The sequence below is a fragment of the Anopheles coluzzii genome, chromosome 3 (genome assembly GCF_943734685.1).
Source record: "Anopheles coluzzii chromosome 3, AcolN3, whole genome shotgun sequence".
Taxonomy (NCBI): Eukaryota; Metazoa; Arthropoda; class Insecta; order Diptera; family Culicidae; genus Anopheles; species Anopheles coluzzii.
Genome location: NC_064671.1, coordinates 66,950,278 through 66,968,807, shown reverse-complemented (window position 1 = coordinate 66,968,807; position 18,530 = coordinate 66,950,278). Strand labels below are relative to the sequence as shown.

General features: G+C 45.2%; 2 protein-coding genes across 2 annotated transcripts; both read left to right on the top strand.

Moving 5' to 3' along the window:
- Positions 1 to 1,250: 1,250 nt before the first annotated feature.
- LOC120956234 (mucin-5AC-like) lies at positions 1,251 to 13,173 on the top strand. The gene is made up of 6 exons (XM_040377608.2): positions 1,251 to 1,337; positions 1,521 to 2,260; positions 5,444 to 5,516; positions 5,612 to 7,319; positions 11,635 to 11,783; positions 12,008 to 13,173. The coding sequence occupies exons 1-6, from the start codon at positions 1,326 to 1,328 to the stop codon at positions 12,899 to 12,901; spliced, it is 3,576 nt and encodes a 1,191-aa protein (XP_040233542.2). The 5' UTR covers positions 1,251 to 1,325; the 3' UTR covers positions 12,902 to 13,173.
- A 3,209-nt stretch (positions 13,174 to 16,382) lies between these two features.
- LOC120958771 (larval/pupal cuticle protein H1C-like) lies at positions 16,383 to 17,955 on the top strand. The gene is made up of 2 exons (XM_040381769.2): positions 16,383 to 17,089; positions 17,169 to 17,955. The coding sequence occupies exons 1-2, from the start codon at positions 17,078 to 17,080 to the stop codon at positions 17,871 to 17,873; spliced, it is 717 nt and encodes a 238-aa protein (XP_040237703.1). The 5' UTR covers positions 16,383 to 17,077; the 3' UTR covers positions 17,874 to 17,955.
- Positions 17,956 to 18,530: the final 575 nt, after the last annotated feature.

The following is an 18,530-nucleotide window of genomic DNA, read 5'->3' as shown; positions in this document are numbered from 1 at the left end:
AAGACAGGAGAAGAAAAAAAAACAGACACGAAAAAACAAATTGTATCTGATGTACACCAGCAGCCCTTACGTCACGCCGTGGTGGTAGGTAGCGTGCAAAGAAATGGTGTAATGTTCGCATGTTGCAAAATATTGCCATCATGAAAAGGAATTTAAAGGTATTTTTTCGGTTGATTGGAGTCGGAAGGGAAGACAAAGCAATATCAAAATCCAATTAGAAACATGAGCACGAGATCTTCATCGCGTAAAGCGCGTAGAGGTCGCATCACTTCCTCAATAAATTATTCTTCCCCCTGTCCGCACAAAAACCCTTGGGGCAACGCATCTTTTTTGGTGGCTTATAATTATGTGAAAATCCCTTCAACCATCGGAGCTTCAAGCGATTTATTGTGCTCGTCGTCCTCGTCCGCTATTGGAAACAATAACGCAAGATGATAGGTGTGATCGTACGGCTACCAGACCAGAACCCACCAAACCAAGCTAGGTAATTAACCTTTGACACTGCACACCATACTGCAGTGGCGATTGTTGCAGCCAATGCTTTCGATTTCATCTGCCACCGTACCGTGACGTCACGGATTACTACGATCTTTGCCACCCTCGCACGCAATGGTGAAGGATCAATCTATTTCCCATTCCGCCAAGAGGCAACACGAGGCAACCCCCGATGAGCCTGCGGCAACTTCACCCCCAAATGGACAATAAAAATCGGCTAACAAGCTTGCGACAAAAATAAACACAGCGAGCAAAAACACTGTAGAAACAGTAATGGCCGTAACCGAGCTGTGGTTGAGAAAACTGTTCGGCGATACCAGACGAAGACCTCCTGAGTAAAAAAAACCTCCAAAAACACCACCAAACGAATGGTCTGCTTCACTCGAGTTCTTCGCGCGCGTTTGTAGGTGAGAAATTGCCATCGAAGATCCCCGCTCAGGTTTGCTACCCCTTCTAGGGAGGAAGCAGTGTGACTGGGAAGGGAGGCGGCTCCAAAATTCGAAACTCCAAACATTTACCCCCAAAAACCTTCCATCGCGCGATCGCGTCGGCCGGCCAAAGTGTGTGATAGTTCTGTGCGGCTGTGGACGAAGTTTGTTGTCGCTTTTTACGATTATTCATTCAAGAAGAAGGTCACCCCCATCATCTTCGCGCGCTTCGGAGGTGGGCTTCTTCGGTGCGGCGAACGGGGCGCACTAGCTCGATCTGCGCCGGTGAACACCGAGCAGCGGTGTGTGTTTTCATATAAATATTAGACCAAACGCTTCCAGAGGTATCATTACATCGCTAGCTTCGATTTAGTGCAGACCTACCAAGCAAAACCGCTCAAGATGGCTTTTAAGGTAAGGTTGAGACACCACAGCGTGTGTGATCGAAAGGATCCAAGACTTGTGTGACATTACCAGTGAGGTGTTATGTGTGTTCTGTGCAATAAAGTTCTCGATGTGATCCTGAGTGTACTACCAAACTGTGTCGTTTAGTGAAAGATGTGACTCAGTAAACCGTTCTTCTCTTCTTAATCGTAGATTGTTGTTCTGTTCGCTACCCTGGCTTGCGCCAGTGCCGGTTACGTCGAACCGGAGCACCACCATCTGTCCTATGCTGCCGCCCCGGTCGCACACTACTCGTCCGCTCCGGCCGTGAGCTACAGCTCGATCACCCGCCACGAAACGCCGAAGGTGGCCGTCGCCAAGCAGGTCACCTATGCTGAGCCGGCGGTCCACTACGCTGCTCCGCTCACCAAGACCTATGCCGTGCACGAGCCCGCCCTGAAGACGGTCGTCGCCCAGCCCGCCTACACCAAGACGGTGTACGCACAGGAGCCAGCCCATGTGTACGCTCATGCCGCCCCGGTCGTTGCCGCCAAGACGGTGTCCTATGCCGCACCGCAGGTCCACTACCAGGCTGCCCCGCAGGTTCACTACCAGGCCGCCCCGGCGCTGGTGAAGAACGTCGAGTACACGAAGACGCTCGCGTACGCCCCGGTCACCAAGACGCTCGTGTCCGAGCCGACCTACACCAAGCACGTCGTTGCCGAGCCGACCTACACGAAGACGCTCCTGGCCCAGCCCGCTTACACCAAGTACGTGTCGCAGCCCACCTACACCAAGACCCTGGTCGCTGAGCATCAGCCGCTGTACCATCATCAGCCCGCCGTGTACGCTCATGCTGCCCCGGTCGTTGCTGCAAAGACGGTGAGCTACGCTGCGCCGGCTGCTCATGTGTCGCACGTCAGCTACGCCGACAACGCCGCCCACTACGCCTGGTAAGAAGGATGCGGCCGAACGGTATCCCGCGGGAAAGGAAACGCCTGCTCAGGAACTGCACAATGAACCTTTTTTTCTTTTTGCAAGGCGATGTTGAATGTTTCGTTGAAAATACATAAATTATTGTGAATGAAGCTGCTGTGTGGGGCATAGTTACTTTAATCCGAAAGCAAGTGTAATGTCATTTGTATAGGTAAAGATCAATGAAGAAGACATGTATGCATATCTAAGACGTCGGAATCCTTTGCAAGTATTACAAAACTTTGTATTACAAACAAATTTGTAAAATTGAAGCCTTAAAAGACACAAGAACTTCAAGAATATTCGAAAACACGTAGGAAAAACTCCAATTTGACTAGGATGACTACTCAAAATCCCATGGTGCAATATTGTTCAAATAACTTTTTTAACTAGAACTGTAGAATTCATATAAGTAAAAAGTGCTCGAGTACGTTTATAGCAAACAAGATACCGCAATTTTGTGTATTGAAACTCATACGATCTTCTTAGACTAACATTAACCTCAGCGGTGTTATTATTTATGTCAATCGTTTTGCATGAGCAAGTCTTTAGTTGTGATTCGAGAATTGCTGGGATTTAAGGGGGGTTTTACAATACTAGCCAGCTTTTATAAATGGAGTTTGACAGTTGGTGGCTGAAATCATGGCACATTTCATACAAAACCACACGCCAAACTAGATCTCTAGATCTAAACTAGCAACCACATGCTCAGCCTAGATTATTTCCACCTGAAAAGAATGTAAACCAACGCCTATTAATGGCAGGCTCGGTCACCTGAGCTTTTGAAGTATTGGATTTTTTGGCTAAAGTTGAAATATTTTGTCAAGAAATGTTAAGAACTATTTGATACTATACTTATTAAAAGTAAAATAAAACCTATTTCAAAAAGCAAAAATAGAAAAGAACACGATTTGAGAACATCTTTGTACATAAATGATGAATCGAATATGGCGGAACGTAATTGTCTATTGCATACAGAGTCCGGGCGGTCCCATTGTACAGTCGTCAACTCGAACGACTCAATAACATGCCCGTCATGGGTTCAAGCCTAGAATGGACCGTCCCCCTAGAAAGGATTTGACTGTCCGGCTGCGTGTGGTAATGAATTAAGTCTTGAAAGCCTTTAAAGGCCGGCATGTCCGCGTAGGACGTTACGCCAAATAGAAGAAGAAGAAGAAGACACAGAGCCCGGATGATGAATGATGAAATTTCTATCTCGCTAATATGATTTGCCTGACTTCACAAACCATTAATTGAAATATTACAGAGACACCTAGATAAGAGAGAATCCAAAAACAATAAAACAAAACACTCCATAAGAATATCTGCACATTTAGTTTAAAGTGTCCTCGTTAAGAGAGAATTAAACAATACAGCTAAGGCGTTATTTTTCCGCCATTGTGGCTCAAATAATTTGTATGTTATAGCTATAAACTTGTAGTTTTGACATAATTGACGACTGTATCACCGGACCACTTCAACTTACATACATATCTTGTTTACTAATTTTTTGTTCTAAAATTTCACCAGACAAACATCTGTTTGCCACTTTGACAATCTATTTCACAATCTTTTCAATAAGAAACTCGATATTTGCATATTTTTGGCTGATTCCTGATTCCTTTGGCTGAGTCTTGTAGTCTCTGAGCTATTCAGGACTTAATATATTTGTTAAATATTTACTCTATTGCTATGTCAGTTGCCTTCATATCAACAACAAATCCAGTAAATACCATCGATTTTCTTACAGAAGAAAAACAAATGACTCAAATAGTGACATGGTGGTGTAAGCGACGAACCTCAAAAATAGATTACCGTACTGAGTCATTATTTGTCAAACTCTTCATAAAAGGAAACATTCAAACGATTATAAAAGAGAGAAAAAAAATCTAAACAAAATACAAGTTCTTTAGCGTATAATCATCGAACAACCCATAGCAAGCTGATATTGATAATGATTTATATCCTTCGTTCCGTAAACGGTCGCAATATATTAAAAGGAGGTGTTCATGTCATCCACCACCGATTGCAGATTGAACTGACCTTAAAAGGGTCCGCGTCTCATCCCCACCCTCAGTGCCTTCCAACGTATATTTCACTCATTAGGCATTAGCACTTCCACCAACAAAACGGATATTCCCCGCGTTCATTTCGCATCTCCTGTGGCAAAATACAGACACATACACACACACACACACACACACCGTAACCTTGCCGCTAACCAGCCCGGTCAGCTCGTTTGTGCGAGCGTTTGTCCGGGCTAGAGAAAGGTTAGGCTCGCTGCGTCGCTGAACAGCTACGGTGTGAAACCTTAACCTTCGGCGATGTTTTGCACGGCGCAATGCGATTCACGCACGGCGGCCACCGGCGGTAGTAGCCGGCGGCGAGTTTTAGTTCACCGGTTTGTGCCCGTTCACCACTCATTACCCCCGTTTTCGGGAGCACGCAGGCAACAAGCACGCACCAGTAGCGTAGTTGTTTGATGAATGAAATTTTTCACTATCAAGCTCTAACCATGCTTTGATCGTCGCTATAGAGTCGAGTGTTTTTTCTTACTTGCTCACTACACGGGTTGAGGAGTGTGCTGTGTCGCCAGCGCGCCAATGCGCGCCGCTTGACATTGACAGGATGGAGTGATTAATCGAAGATCGACGATCGGACGGGTACGATCGTCCACTTGAGCCGCGCGGCATGGGCAACTTCGAGAGCATCAATCGAATAAAATGTAGCAGCATATTACACCGACCCAACATTGGGACAACTCATCAGGCGGTTGAATTTACATTTTCAGCCAACGGCACGAATCACTCAATGGGACGCCTGTCCTTGATCGGCGTACGGACGCGCGAGGCAGGTCGTACAAACATAGTGGTAATTTTATCGTCGCCATCCTTTGCCTTCGTCTGCCTCACTTTCTCTGTCGCTCTTCTTCCGGCGAAGGGAAATTGGATGTAACCGAAATACTGGTTTCTGGCGCTCTCTCTCGCTGGGAGGGGCAGAACATCGGGGGTTTTCCTCCTTATTTTTTTGGTTTGGCCCTCACACAATGCGCACCAATCATTGGACACGGGATGATGGCAGTGTCCCTGTTTTTGTTTATCCCTTTTATGCGTTTCCCCCGGGTGCATTGGTGTATATAACCCGCGATCCTGCGTGCGAAGGGCGACATTCGCGTACGGTACACGGTGCGTGAGCGAAATCGCGCAAACCCATCCATCCACCATGAAGTGTTTTGTAAGTTTTAAACTGTGGTTCGCAAAATTTTAACCTATTTCCCATGACATTTGACTCAATTTTATGTTCATTTTTTTTCTATTTTTCCATTACAGTTTGTAGTACTAGCCGTGTCTTTAGCGTTAGCTAGCGCTGGTTACGTCGAGCACTATCAAGGTGCAACGAGCTTTACCTCGTTCGACCTGAAGTCCGCTCCCATCGTAGGCAGCAAGCTGGTGGTCCCCGGTGCAGTCGTCCCAGCCTACCCAATAAAAGGTTCGACCGATCACGCACCCGTTCGGTATGAAGCGAAGCCAGTAATTAGTACGGTTTATGCGGCACCGATCACGAAGACGTTAACCTACAGCACCGTGCCGGTGCAGTACGCTTCCAGCCATCAGTATGTCGCTCCTGTCCCGGTGCATGATTGTACGCTGAAGGAACATACCAAACTTGTTGCACCGATCCATGCCACTGTTTCGTACGGTGTACCATCTGCCACTGTGAGCAATGCTTATGGCATCTCGAGTCAGTCGGGATATTCGGGAGTTGGCTATCAACAAGCTCAGAAGGTGCAAGGAGCGGCTGTGAGTAATTCTAACTCGATCTGGAATCAGTCGGGATATTCAGGAGCTGGATATCAACAAGCTCAGAAGGTACAAGGAGCAACTGCGGGTATTGCTGGCATTTGGAGTCAGTCTGGTCATGCTGAATCAGGATATCAACAAGCTCAGAAGGTTCAAGGAGCTTCTGTGAGCAACGTTGGCGTCTGGGATCAATCGGGATATTCAGGAGCTGGATATCAACAAGCTCAGAAGGTGCAAGGAGCGACTGTGAGTAGTTCAAATGGCATCTGGGGTCAATCAGGATATTCAGGAACTGGATATCAACAAGCTCAGAAGGTACAAGGAGCGACTGTAAGCAATGCTGGTAGCTGGAGTCATTCGGGATATTCTGGACCTGGATATCAACAACATCAGAACGTCCCAGTTGCTTCTTACGGTCCTAGTTCTACAATCGGACATACTGTAACGCATCACTACACCGCTCCACAGTCGAGCAGCATCATCTATACTCCTCCTAAAGCAAGTCTAACGATCGGATCCACTTCCTACGAAGGGCATGGCAATCAGCAGTCAGCATCTTTCGGCACCTACAAGGAACATATTCAACCGGCACCTATTATTGAAACGCTCGTTGATGTCGCTCCACCAAAGCTTATCCAGCAACAGCCATCAGGAAGCTATGGAGTTCCTGAAACAGACTCCAGCCTTCTTCACGTGTCCCAACCAGCGACGGTCATTACATCTTCCTCCAACTACGCAGAAACTGAGGGGGCTTGGAAGGAAACGAAGGCTGGCTATGCTACATCGCACCAATACAAGGCGGCAACGATTCCAGCAAAACCGTCTGCTTTCTACATCGCTCCAGCAGTAAAGCTACAAACGACTATTTCAAATTCTGGAGGATGGCAGGAAGCTTCCAAAAACCATGGGCACAGTTTCACTACTACTCACAGCTATGCAAACCAACAAGTGGCAGCTAACAATGGTCAACAGTATCTGCCACCGAAAGCGCCTGCCACTTCTTCCATTGCGACAGGTTCTTCTCAATCTTCTTCCTCCAAGGATACTCCAACCACATCTAGTCCAACTCGCGAATATCTACCACCACGAGAGTATCTTCCACCACCAACGCAAGCAAATGGTGGCAGCACTGCAGCCACCGTGTCCTACGGAGCATCTTCCCAGGGTTTATCCTCAAACAAAGTTTCTCAATCACAAAGCTACGGTTCCAGCTCTACCGGCAGCCTATCCACTCACGGTAGCGCACAGTACAGTGCAGCGATTCTATCTCCTCTGCACGTTACCGTCCAAAAGACACCCATTCTAGCCTTCACCCCAAAGCTTCCCTGTACCCAAGAGCATCAACACGTACATCAATAGGGTGTGTGTGTGTGAGTAATAGACATAAAAATAAATACAAACCCACTCCTTCTGTAGTTTTACGCCCAACAAAAAACACATTCGCTCAGTAATAAATTAAAAAAACAGGTGACCTCCCGGGTCCCAGCATGTCTTTAACCCGTCCCGTTTGCGTGCGTTTTATTGCGTGAGGGAGGAGTTGACCTTTTTTCTACGAAAAGATTCGCCCAGTTTGTGCTCAGGCGTCGTTACTCAGGAACCCATCAGGTTCCGAACGTATGGAACGTCCGAAAACGTCCGAAGCCCACCTTTGTGTGAGACACTGCGTCTCCGACACGTTAATGCTCTCGCTAGCATTGACATTCTTTTCGCAAACCGGCCACCTTCCTTTAGCCATCTGAGTGGTGGCGTTCGATCGGTGGCATCGGGACGGGCTCTGACCTACACGTGCGCAGTTACAAATGTTTGCGTAAAGCGGTGTGCATAGCTTTCTCACGCTGTGCATCTAGCGTGATCGTTTATTGCTGTCGAATAGCTTCGAATCGAAACAGAAATGTCTCCATTAGCGGCAAGTGATTGACTGTCCAACAAGGTGCTAGTAATAAGCTAGTCGATTCGTTTTTTTTTTCAAAAAAAATAGTCGACATAGTCGACATTGGTGACGATTTTTGCTGCCGGCGACAAACGGTCTCGATTGTTATCTGGAACTTTTTTTTTACTCAATACATATTTATTTGTCAATTCCTATTTCGAAAGGGGAACTCCAAACGCACGCTACGTCACTGGCACGTGTGTCCATTATGAGTCAACTTCCAGATGAACCAATGCACCTCCACATTGCGTTCGGCCCGATTGAAAGGAACTGCGTGCGTGAAAGGGTGAAACGGTGGTTGATACTATTTTATTTCAGCTCCAGCCCCAGCAACAAAACGCCCCACATAATAAAAAACGACAATAACAAAATGAAGGCCACAAGGTGGAACTGGTTTTTTGGTTTTCTGCCAGCTTTGCTACAATTGTTCAAGAAACGGGTCCGCGAAGAAACCACCAAGCCGTTCGGTTGCGTACGATCTTGCGAGGATCTTGATATGTAGTGCAAAGTGTGTTTTAACTGCCGCAGAGGTGCGTACACGAACGGGTTGGTACTCGTACGGAGCGGCAGGTTACACTACAGGGACACACTGCCGGTACGCACGCCGGACCAGTATTGTGGAACATGAACCGGCTCTCTGGAACTAGGGGGTGTGTACGAAATCTTGACGCTTACATAATCGACGCCCGATTTTTGGGGCTTGTGTGCGTATGTGTGTGGGAATGAGATGATTCTACTGCTTCGGAAATTGAACCGACGCGGGTAACATTATTTGAATGAAATATGATTGAGTACTTGACTATAAGGTAGAGTTCGTTTCAGCGATGTTGGCATGACTCTGACAAAATCAAATTGGATATTATACTGGTTTGTTACTCTTCTTGAATTATGGTCCTAACGATGCTTTTGTGTCATGTTTCTGATGGTTTAATAATTTATAAGATTTATTTGTATAATATAAGTTTATCGAATTCTTTCGGTTATCTTCTATTATATTTTTCCTTCTTGATCAGTTTTATTATGTTTTTTTTTCTATTCTTATTGTATATTACTAGCATAACTTTTTCCTTCTTCAGCATCCTTGTTTTTCTTTTTCATTCATTCATTTGACAGTTTTTTATTTTTGTCATTTTCTTTCCTACTTTCAATATCAATGTTATTTCTTTTAACTATTTTTCTCCTTCGTCCATCTCATCTAGTCACATGTAACACCTTAGTTATAAGGTCAAATCTTGTTTATGCGCAAATCTTGTTTATGAAAAAAATCATCCTAGGAGAGATAGATTCACCGGACCTTTTAGCTAGAGTTAATTTCCACGTACCTGCTCGTATTTTAAGAAACTTTAGGCTACTAAGAGTTGACCAAACTAGACGTGCATATAGCGATAATGAACCTTTGACTGCGATGGCTATTAGATTTAATGCACATTATGACTCTTTTGACTGGAATTCCCTAAGTTAACCTGTTTTTCTTGCTGTGATACTCTGTGTTATTTATTTTGTGCTGATGTTACATTGTACCGTGATGCTTTATGTTATTATAAGTTTAGTTTATAAGATCAGTGATAAGGCCAATGATGGCCAATCACTTAACATTTACAAATAAACAAATAAACAAATAAACAAATAAGTTTAGAGTAGACTTTCAGAATTTCGGGCTAGCGCAACAATATTACAAATCTGAACAGATGCCTGGGGTGTAAACAAGGCACACAGAGCTATTATTATCTTACCATGTCGCTATAAAACACTATAAATAATTGTAAACATGAATTATTGAATTATGAATAAAATAAATGCATTTTAATAATTTTAAGTAAAACAAAAATAGTTTAATCTTTTCAAAGCGATGTAAGTAAGCTGCTTACGAAATGTACTAAAAAATGCCGAAAACAAGAACACCAAGACATCATTTTAGAATTAATAATATAGAAAAAATGACTGAATTCCAAGGATTGATATGCAAAAGAAGGAAGTGATGAAGGCAACATTATACACAAACTAATGCGTCAAAAATACATAATAAGATTAAACAATAAATAATAATAATAATAATAATAATAATAATAATATTAATATTAATAATATTAATAATAATAATAATAATAATAATAATAAAAATAATAATAATAATAATAATAATAATAATAATAATAATAATAATAATAAAAATAATAATAATAATAATAATAATAAAAATAATAATAATAATAATAATAATAATAATAATAATAATAATAATAATAATAATAATAATAAAAATTATAATAATAAAAATAATAAAAATTATAATAATTACAATAATTATAATAATAATAATAATAATAATAATAAAAATAATAATAATATTGAAAATCAAGAAATAAAATCTCTTTCGATATTATCAGAAATTTCACATAAAGCTAATGTTCAAAACGTGTTTGCTTTATCTTACACTGGCTAAACCAATTCATCACCGGCTCTAGGATACAATCTCGTTACCACGGGAAGCTTTAATGCCAATTTTAGCCCGCAGTCTTAAATGTAACGTAACGTGGACAAACCAAACTAACAACAACAGTCCAACCAGCATTTACTTGGCTAGCAGCGGTAACAAAACAACAATAACCATATCAAAAACCGAGCTCCACCAGTTGACCCCGAAACCTATAGGAGGCAAGCGGTATTTTGTGTAAAACCCGAAATGGTGGTTACGAGCTACACTGTATGGGGCAGGATATGAGTGTTACCGATTAACTCAATACCCTTTTCCAGTATAAAGTTTTGCATGTGTTGCCCCTACTATTCTGTGTTGACTTTGTTGTGTGTGTGTGTGTTGCTACTCCAAAATAAGATCAATTCATTCAGAAGCATACATTTCGGGTCCTAAACCACACTCTACGACATCTACAACTTCTTGGACAGATTAGCGTTATCCATCAGGGCGCGTGAAGTGTTATTTACGCGGCCCGTTAGGATGCAGTGATCGATGGCCGACATGTGAGCGACGTAATTTGTCGACCGTTTGCACACTTTACCTCCTCTACATCCTCTACCTAACTCTAACAGAGGCCCCACGCCCCTGTCATTGACTTCCTTATGACATTCGCGTGGTACCCAAGCGAATGTCCCAAAATTCCAAACTCCGTCCCCATTGCTTCTTCGGCGGGCAGACAAACGCAGCGTGCGGGCTCGCTTATTGCATGAACCAAATAGTTGGCAATTTTGCGATTGATTCGTCACTCGTTGCTTTTATTATTGCTATTATCATATACACAGAGCTCGCAGCACACAACCACCGAAAGGAGGAGGCCAACACCTTTCTCACCCAGTGTCGGGCTGTGCCCGTACGCGAAAAAAAGCGAAAGTAGGAGGCTCGTTTCATACACGCTCGATTGACTCCTTGCGGCGGTGCTCTTTGGCTGCTGCTGCTGCTGCTGCCGGCAGCAAAGTTGTCGCCGCAGTCTTTTACCCCTACCGCTGCACACTTTCTCGTGGAAATAGCTCATTTGAACGTACGCGCGAGAGCACACGAGACTCCTTCTCCCCGGCTATCACCCTTTAACTGGGGCGAACTGGGGGTGCGGTCGGTCGATACAGGGGGGGCTGGACATTTGAACCGAACAATCAAACCAAACCAAAGCTGCAAAGGCGCAAAGGTTGGGAGGACTGTTTCGATATAAATATTGCTGCCCGCGGACGGAACAGTATCATTCAGGTGCTAAGCTCATCGACAGTAACACATCTTACCAGAACCAAAACCTCCAGTTTACGGGCATAATGGCATTCAAGGTAGGAGCTCACAGTGGTTGTGGTGTTTTAGTCCTGGACGAAGGACTACGAGCGATTTCGTTTTCTGTGAAGTGTTGTTTGTGCACGGCGTGCGAATCTTGCGGGTCTTGTGATCTAGTGGGCTCTTTTAGTGGATTTAAGGATCGCTGGTGCGCGGTGTTATAATTGCAAGTGAAATAACGTACCTCTCTCCCTTTTCTCCCCCATTGTGTCGTTTCCCTCAGTTCGTCGTTTTCCTGGCGTCGCTGGCCGTCGCTAGCGCTGGATACCTGGAGGCTGACCATGCCGTCCAGTACGCCGCCCCGGTCGCTCACTACTCGCCGGCTTCGGCCGTCAGCTACAGCACCATCTCGCAGGCTGCCCCGGCCAAGCTGGCCTACGCCGCCCCGGTCGCCAAGACCGTGTCGTATGCTGCCCCGCAGGTCTATGCTGCCCCGCAGGTCTATGCTGCCCCGCAGGTCTATGCAGCCGCTCCAGTGACGAAGACGTACGTCTCCAGCCCGGCCGTCGGTGCCACCCATGAGAGCACCATCCGCTCGCACGACAGCACCATCTCCCACTACTCCAAGGCCGTCGATACGCCGTACTCGAGCGTGCGCAAGTCGGACACCCGCATCACCAACGAGCTGCCCAAGTACGCTTATGCCCAGCCCGTCCTGGCCAAGCAGGTTGCCTATGCTGCTGCCCCGGCCGTCCACACCACCTATGCTGCCCCGGCTGCCGTCCACACTAGCTACGCTCATGCTGCCCCGGCTGTGACCTACGCCCATGCCGCTCCGGCCTACCAGACCTACGCTCATGCTGCCCCGGCTGCCGTCCACACCAGCTACACGCACGCTGCCCCGGCCGTTCACGCCACCTATGCTGCTCCGGCCGTCCAGACCTATGCTCATGCTGCTCCGGCTGTCCACACCACCTATGCTGCCCCGGCCGTCCACACCAGCTACGCTCATGCTGCCCCGGCCGTCCATGCCACCTATGCTGCCCCGGCTGCCGTCCAGACCTACGCTCATGCTGCCCCGGCCGTGCACACCTCCACCAAGACGCTGACCTACTCGCCGGCCGTCCAGGTTGCGCACACCACCTACGAGGACGCCCATGCCCATTATGCCTGGTAAGAAGGTTCTGTCTGAGCGAAACATCCTGAAGGAACAACAACAACAACCAACCGCTCAAAGCAACTATTTATTAGCACCACAAGACTAATTCAAACAAAACAAAACAAAAAAAAAAACGCCACCAGTTAAGTACACTGTCGCATTGTTGCGCTGTTACACTGTTTTTGCAAGCAATGCGTGTATTCAGTCTCTCTCTTTCATCAGAGAGAGTACATCTAACATCTCGAATGTGACCATTTGTTGAGTCGAAATACAATCTCGTACAAACTGAATCATATACTGTGCAGAATTTTGCTTGATGACATCCCAAAGATTACTTCACTCTCGAGTTTGTGTCCTTCAGTTTAATGATAAGATGCAGGCTGTGTAGAACTGTTGCTGTATCGCGCCCGCCATTAGTGCAGGTAGGCAATTATCGATGTTGAAAGGAAGAGAAATTTAGCGTATTTCTGTTATGCGGGCGCAATCATACCACGGTGGTAGATTCATTATAATTGGATCTACCAAGGTTTGGAGTGTTTCACTCTCGTGGGTTGATTGACACATAGGGGCGGTTCTAGGGTATGTAGCAAAGGGGCAACATAATTAATACGAAAATAATGCTACGCATTTTCATTAAAAGAGCTGCGATTTCGAAATGTTGGTTTGTCAAAGCCAATTCACACCGTAATAATAGAATAATAATTACTCGAAAAAGAAAAGCTGCTGGCTTTATTGGGAAATGCGCTTCAACTGAAATAAACTTTCATTCGGACCAAACACTTTTATAGCCTTACAGAGAGCCAGTCTGAAACCTAGTTCATAGTACAGACGTCAACACAAGGGTTTTGTATTAGGGACGTCGAGTGTTCAAACCTTTGATGATTCAATAATACCGATCTTTTCGTTACTACATTACACTGTGGCATTACTAATAAGCATTTTTCTTCTTCTATGGCACAACAACCGTCGTCGGTCAAGGCCTGCCTATACCACTAATGGACTTGTCTTTCAGTGACTTTTGGATAACCCTCCAAGTCAGTCTTACGTAAGAGGGCACGGTCCATTCGGGGTTTGAACTCATGACGGGCTTGTTGTTAAGTCGTACGAGTTGACGACTGTATCACCAGACCGAAATCAATATACTAAGCATTACAGTGTTTTAAAACACCATGCCATTAAGGCTGGGATAACGAATTCGCAGACGAAGGCCCGAGACCGTGAGCAATTTCGGACACTCCTGAAACAGGCCAAGAAGACCGTACAGCGGTTGTAGCGCCCGGATAAGTAAGTATGTAAGGTAGAATCTGCATTAGATTAATCAGGTAGCAGAACCAATCAGTTAATACGACGTTGCAAATATACATATTGCAATTTTTTAAATTTTTTGTAAGAAGATTATTCGGCAAAGGTCAAATTCATTAGAATAGCTCTCTACGTGAAATCTCATTCCTTCAAATTGTACAAATCGATTGCTTCTTTGACATTTAAGCATTAAAAGAGAAATAGGTTTGCTGAAAGGATCTTGATTATAATCTAATTTATCACCTTGTTCTTATACCCTGCCCTGTAAGACTTGCTTCTGTTTTATATATTTTGCCGAATAGCTCGTAAAATATAAAGGACATGTACGAAAATGTTGAAATAGTTGCATTATATAATAGCATATATGAAAGACGTGGCGTTCGAATGGTAAGCCTGTCGGTTTTTGAATGATTCGATGGCTAGATTCCTATCCTAACCATATCCATCTAGCAAGGACTGTTTATTCGATTACGTGGTCTGTCCGTCCAGTGTAATTTGACAAATTTTCATTTGACAGCTAGGGAGTCCAAATTTACTTAGCAACTCATACAAAGTCCTTAGCAACCCATACTCCCTATCTACTGCATCTCCATATCAATCTGCATATAAATTGTCATCTACCATGGCTACCAAAATCTAAGGCTTAGGACCCACCTGCAGTCTATCTAGGCACCTTGATTACGTGATAAAAATGCGTTGATGTCACAAGTATTACAGGCATGACTGCTTCGATCGTTTATATGATGAAGGAAACGCATTTAAAAAGCCAAAAAACTAAAAGAAGACGTTAATGAAATGCTTGTTTGGTGTATACGACGATACAATTCAATATCACCCTAATTTATTGATAAGTGTTCGTCAGTCACCATCGTATTTTAGAGCCTATAAATAAAAGACAACACAAATTCATTAGTTTGCACATATGTTAAGTAGATGAGAATAAAATCTTTTCAAAACTATATGCAGAAAACTTTCGCCTTGACGCGTGGTGTATAACTACTAGTTCTACACGGGTAAACTCTCGAGGTAAAAGCTTACCAGAGCTTAGTAGCTTAGTAAGGCTTTGTTTACTTAGCTTAGCTCAGTGAATAAATTCAAGCTCATAGAACAAATTTTGGGGTTCTTATTGCATACTTTGTGAGTAATGATTTAGCAAAGTTTTTGCCAATAATTTACGTAGAACAATCGAGCTCAAAACAATAAAATCTATACCAAGATGAAGGGTAACACTAAGGTTACTATATTGGTTAATATTTAACAGTCCAAATTTATGATTTCTTTAATTGATTGGCATAGGTAAAGTGACGCTAATAACTAAAAATGCTTTTAAAATCTGTAATAAAGGACTCCACGATAAACCCAATAGGCGATAAGACGAATTGGAGGCAAACCGAAAGCATTAATTGAAAGTAAAGAAAAGATTGCTCTCCGCACACCATTCCCGCGCATTACATAATGTTATGAAAAACAGCTGTCACGCTAATTAACTCTGCACTATTGCAGCAACAACAGGCAGCTTAAAAAGAACAGGAACAAACAAAAAACATATCCCAGAACTGAACCCTTTTTTTCTTAACGAAGCGTGAGAGAACGTATCAAACAAGCGGCAGAAGCAGAATATAGAACGGGGCAGTGCAGAGAGCTCATTATGAAAGAAATGTTAAATGTCAAGGCTGCGTTGACTCCATTGGTTGAGGGAGCAGTGGAGCAGCAGCACATATCGCGTTTATCGACAAATATTTAACAGCAACGACACAACAACAAAAAGTAATAACCTTTTCGCAACCCTCCCGGCAGAGATTGTGTGTGTGTGTCCTTTCTCCCACAGTTAGGGGGGAAAAAATACAACAACTAATTTACCCATATCAGGAGAACACATTCATCATGCATGGCATTAACCAGCCACCAGGGCAGTTTGGTGAATGTGTTCAATTTCTATCGAATTTATTTCGAAGCCTTTGGCAATTGTCTTTGGTGGGATTGGTAAACAAAAAGATTATTTAGCTTTAATTATTTATGCTTTCTGGTATTTTTTTATTTAAAAAGGACACAATCTCAGGTGAAGGCGTCGAACAACAACTCGATATGTGAAAATGAAAAACATCACTTTAAAATGCCAAATCTCTTCCTTTTTCCAGAACGTGCGTCCACGCGTTACGCACGCCGCGATGTGTGATCGAGCTCCTGGAAGCGATCGAATCGCCCTACTCTACCCGGTAAGGATTATGGTGAAGGCGAAGGTAACCTTCCTTGAAAACGGGTTGGGTTGCTATGGTTTTGTTGGCTGGGTTTCCCTTCCCTTTTCCCGGCGAGGAGGGCTCTGGAGTCTTGCATGCAGCGTTTGCCCACCGCGAAACCTTCACCTTACTACACGCGCTTCCGCTCGTCCGCTTGCCGATCACGATCACCAAAGGCGGTACGCTCACTCACATACAAACACACACACACACAGTAGTGGTGGCCGTGGCCACTTTCCTGACGTATAATTGGGCGATGGACGTCGCGGCGTTGGTTTTTGTCGCTTTATTTTTGCGCTTTTATTCCACACCCGCGGCACAGATTTTGTGTGCGAGAAGGGTTGAAATGCAGCAGCTGCTGCAGCAGTGTGTGTTGCATTTCTTTGCCATTTTGTTACCCCTTGTTTTCCGTCGCCTTTACCCCTGTCCTCCCCCCCCAGGGGTGGTGCACCATTATCGCGTTCGCAAAATTCGTCCTCGCGTTGCTTCCCGGTTGCGCGAGCGCACGCACGGGTTTTTGTATAAATAATCGGGCCGTGGTACGAAACTGTATCATTGATCACTCAGCGTCTTCAGCAGCAACAGCAGCAGCAGCAGCAAGACACACTTCTTCGAGTATCCCGCCCAACAACCAACAACAAACCGCTTCAGCAAAATGGCATTCAAGGTGAGTGTCCTGCAGCAAAAGCCTGCCTGACTCCCGCGGGTACTAATCTTTTCGCTTGTCCTGATTACTCCTCGTACAGTTCGTCGTTTTCCTGGCTTCGTTGGCCGTCGCTAGCGCCGGATACCTGGAGGCTGGCCATGCCGTCCAGTACGCCGCCCCGGTGGCGCACTACTCGCCGGCATCGTCGGTGAGCTACAGCACCATCTCGCAGGCTGCCCCGGCCAAGCTGGCCTACGCCGCCCCGGTCGCCAAGACCATCTCGTACGCCGCGCCGCAGGTGTACGCCGCGCCTCAGGTGTACGCTGCTGCCCCAGTCGCCAAGACCATCGTCTCCAGCCCGGCCGTCGGTGCCACCCATGAGAGCACGATCCGCTCGCACGACGGAACCATCTCCCACTACTCCAAGGCCGTCGATACCGCGTTCTCGAGCGTCCGCAAGTCGGACACCCGCATCACCAACGAGCTGCCCAAGTACGCCTATGCCCAGCCCGTCCTCGCCAAGCAGGTTGCCTATGCTGCTGCCCCGGCCGTCCACACCACCTACACCCATGCCGCTCCGGCTGCCGTCCACACGACCTATGCCGCCCCGGCCGTTCACACTAGCTACGCCCACGCTGCCCCGGCCGCCGTCCACACCACCTATGCTGCCCCGGCTGCCGTCCAGACCTATGCTGCCCATGCTGCCCCGGTTGTCGCTACCGCCACCAAGACGCTGACCTACTCGCCGGCCGTCCAGGTTGCGCACACCACCTACGAGGATGCGCACGCTCACTACGCCTGGTAAGATGGGCATGACGTCTGGCGTGAGACACTTGGTCTTTTATTGTTTTGCGAAGCTGATACAATGATCCCCCATCGACCCACTTCCTCCGCAATCTATTTATTTGATTTTGTTGTTATGAACCTGCGTGTGTTCTTTCCCTCACCCCTCATTTTGTTTTCGGTATGTAAACCAATGCAGCGCTAACGTGGCGGTCTCACCTGTGGGGCGGTCGCTTTGCGGTGTACAAAATAATACAACATCATACAAAAAGTTGAAAGTGTTTCTTGTGTTTTCTTTCTAAAGCGTTTGAACGGGTTGATAAGTCCACTGATGATTAAAACATTTAAAGAATATCTGACTTCCTGGTGTCTTTTAGTGATAGCATTGGTTCTGTCAGGACCACAAGGATCGAGTCTTTTAATTTCGGCTTCAGCTCATGCATCTCATACTTCATAAGATCAGAACTACAGGGAGTAAAATCTTCCGCCCTCTCTACGTCATCTCCTTTCTAAAAATTTAATAATTGGGCCTAACAAGTTCTTCTACAAAGGAAGATTACACTCACTATTGAGGCATCAGAAGTAGTTGAGATGCTTCAAATTGAAACCAGTTGCAATGATTAGACTAGTGATGAGTGGTAAGTGAGATATCAACATTAGTGATGGGTCATACGACTCA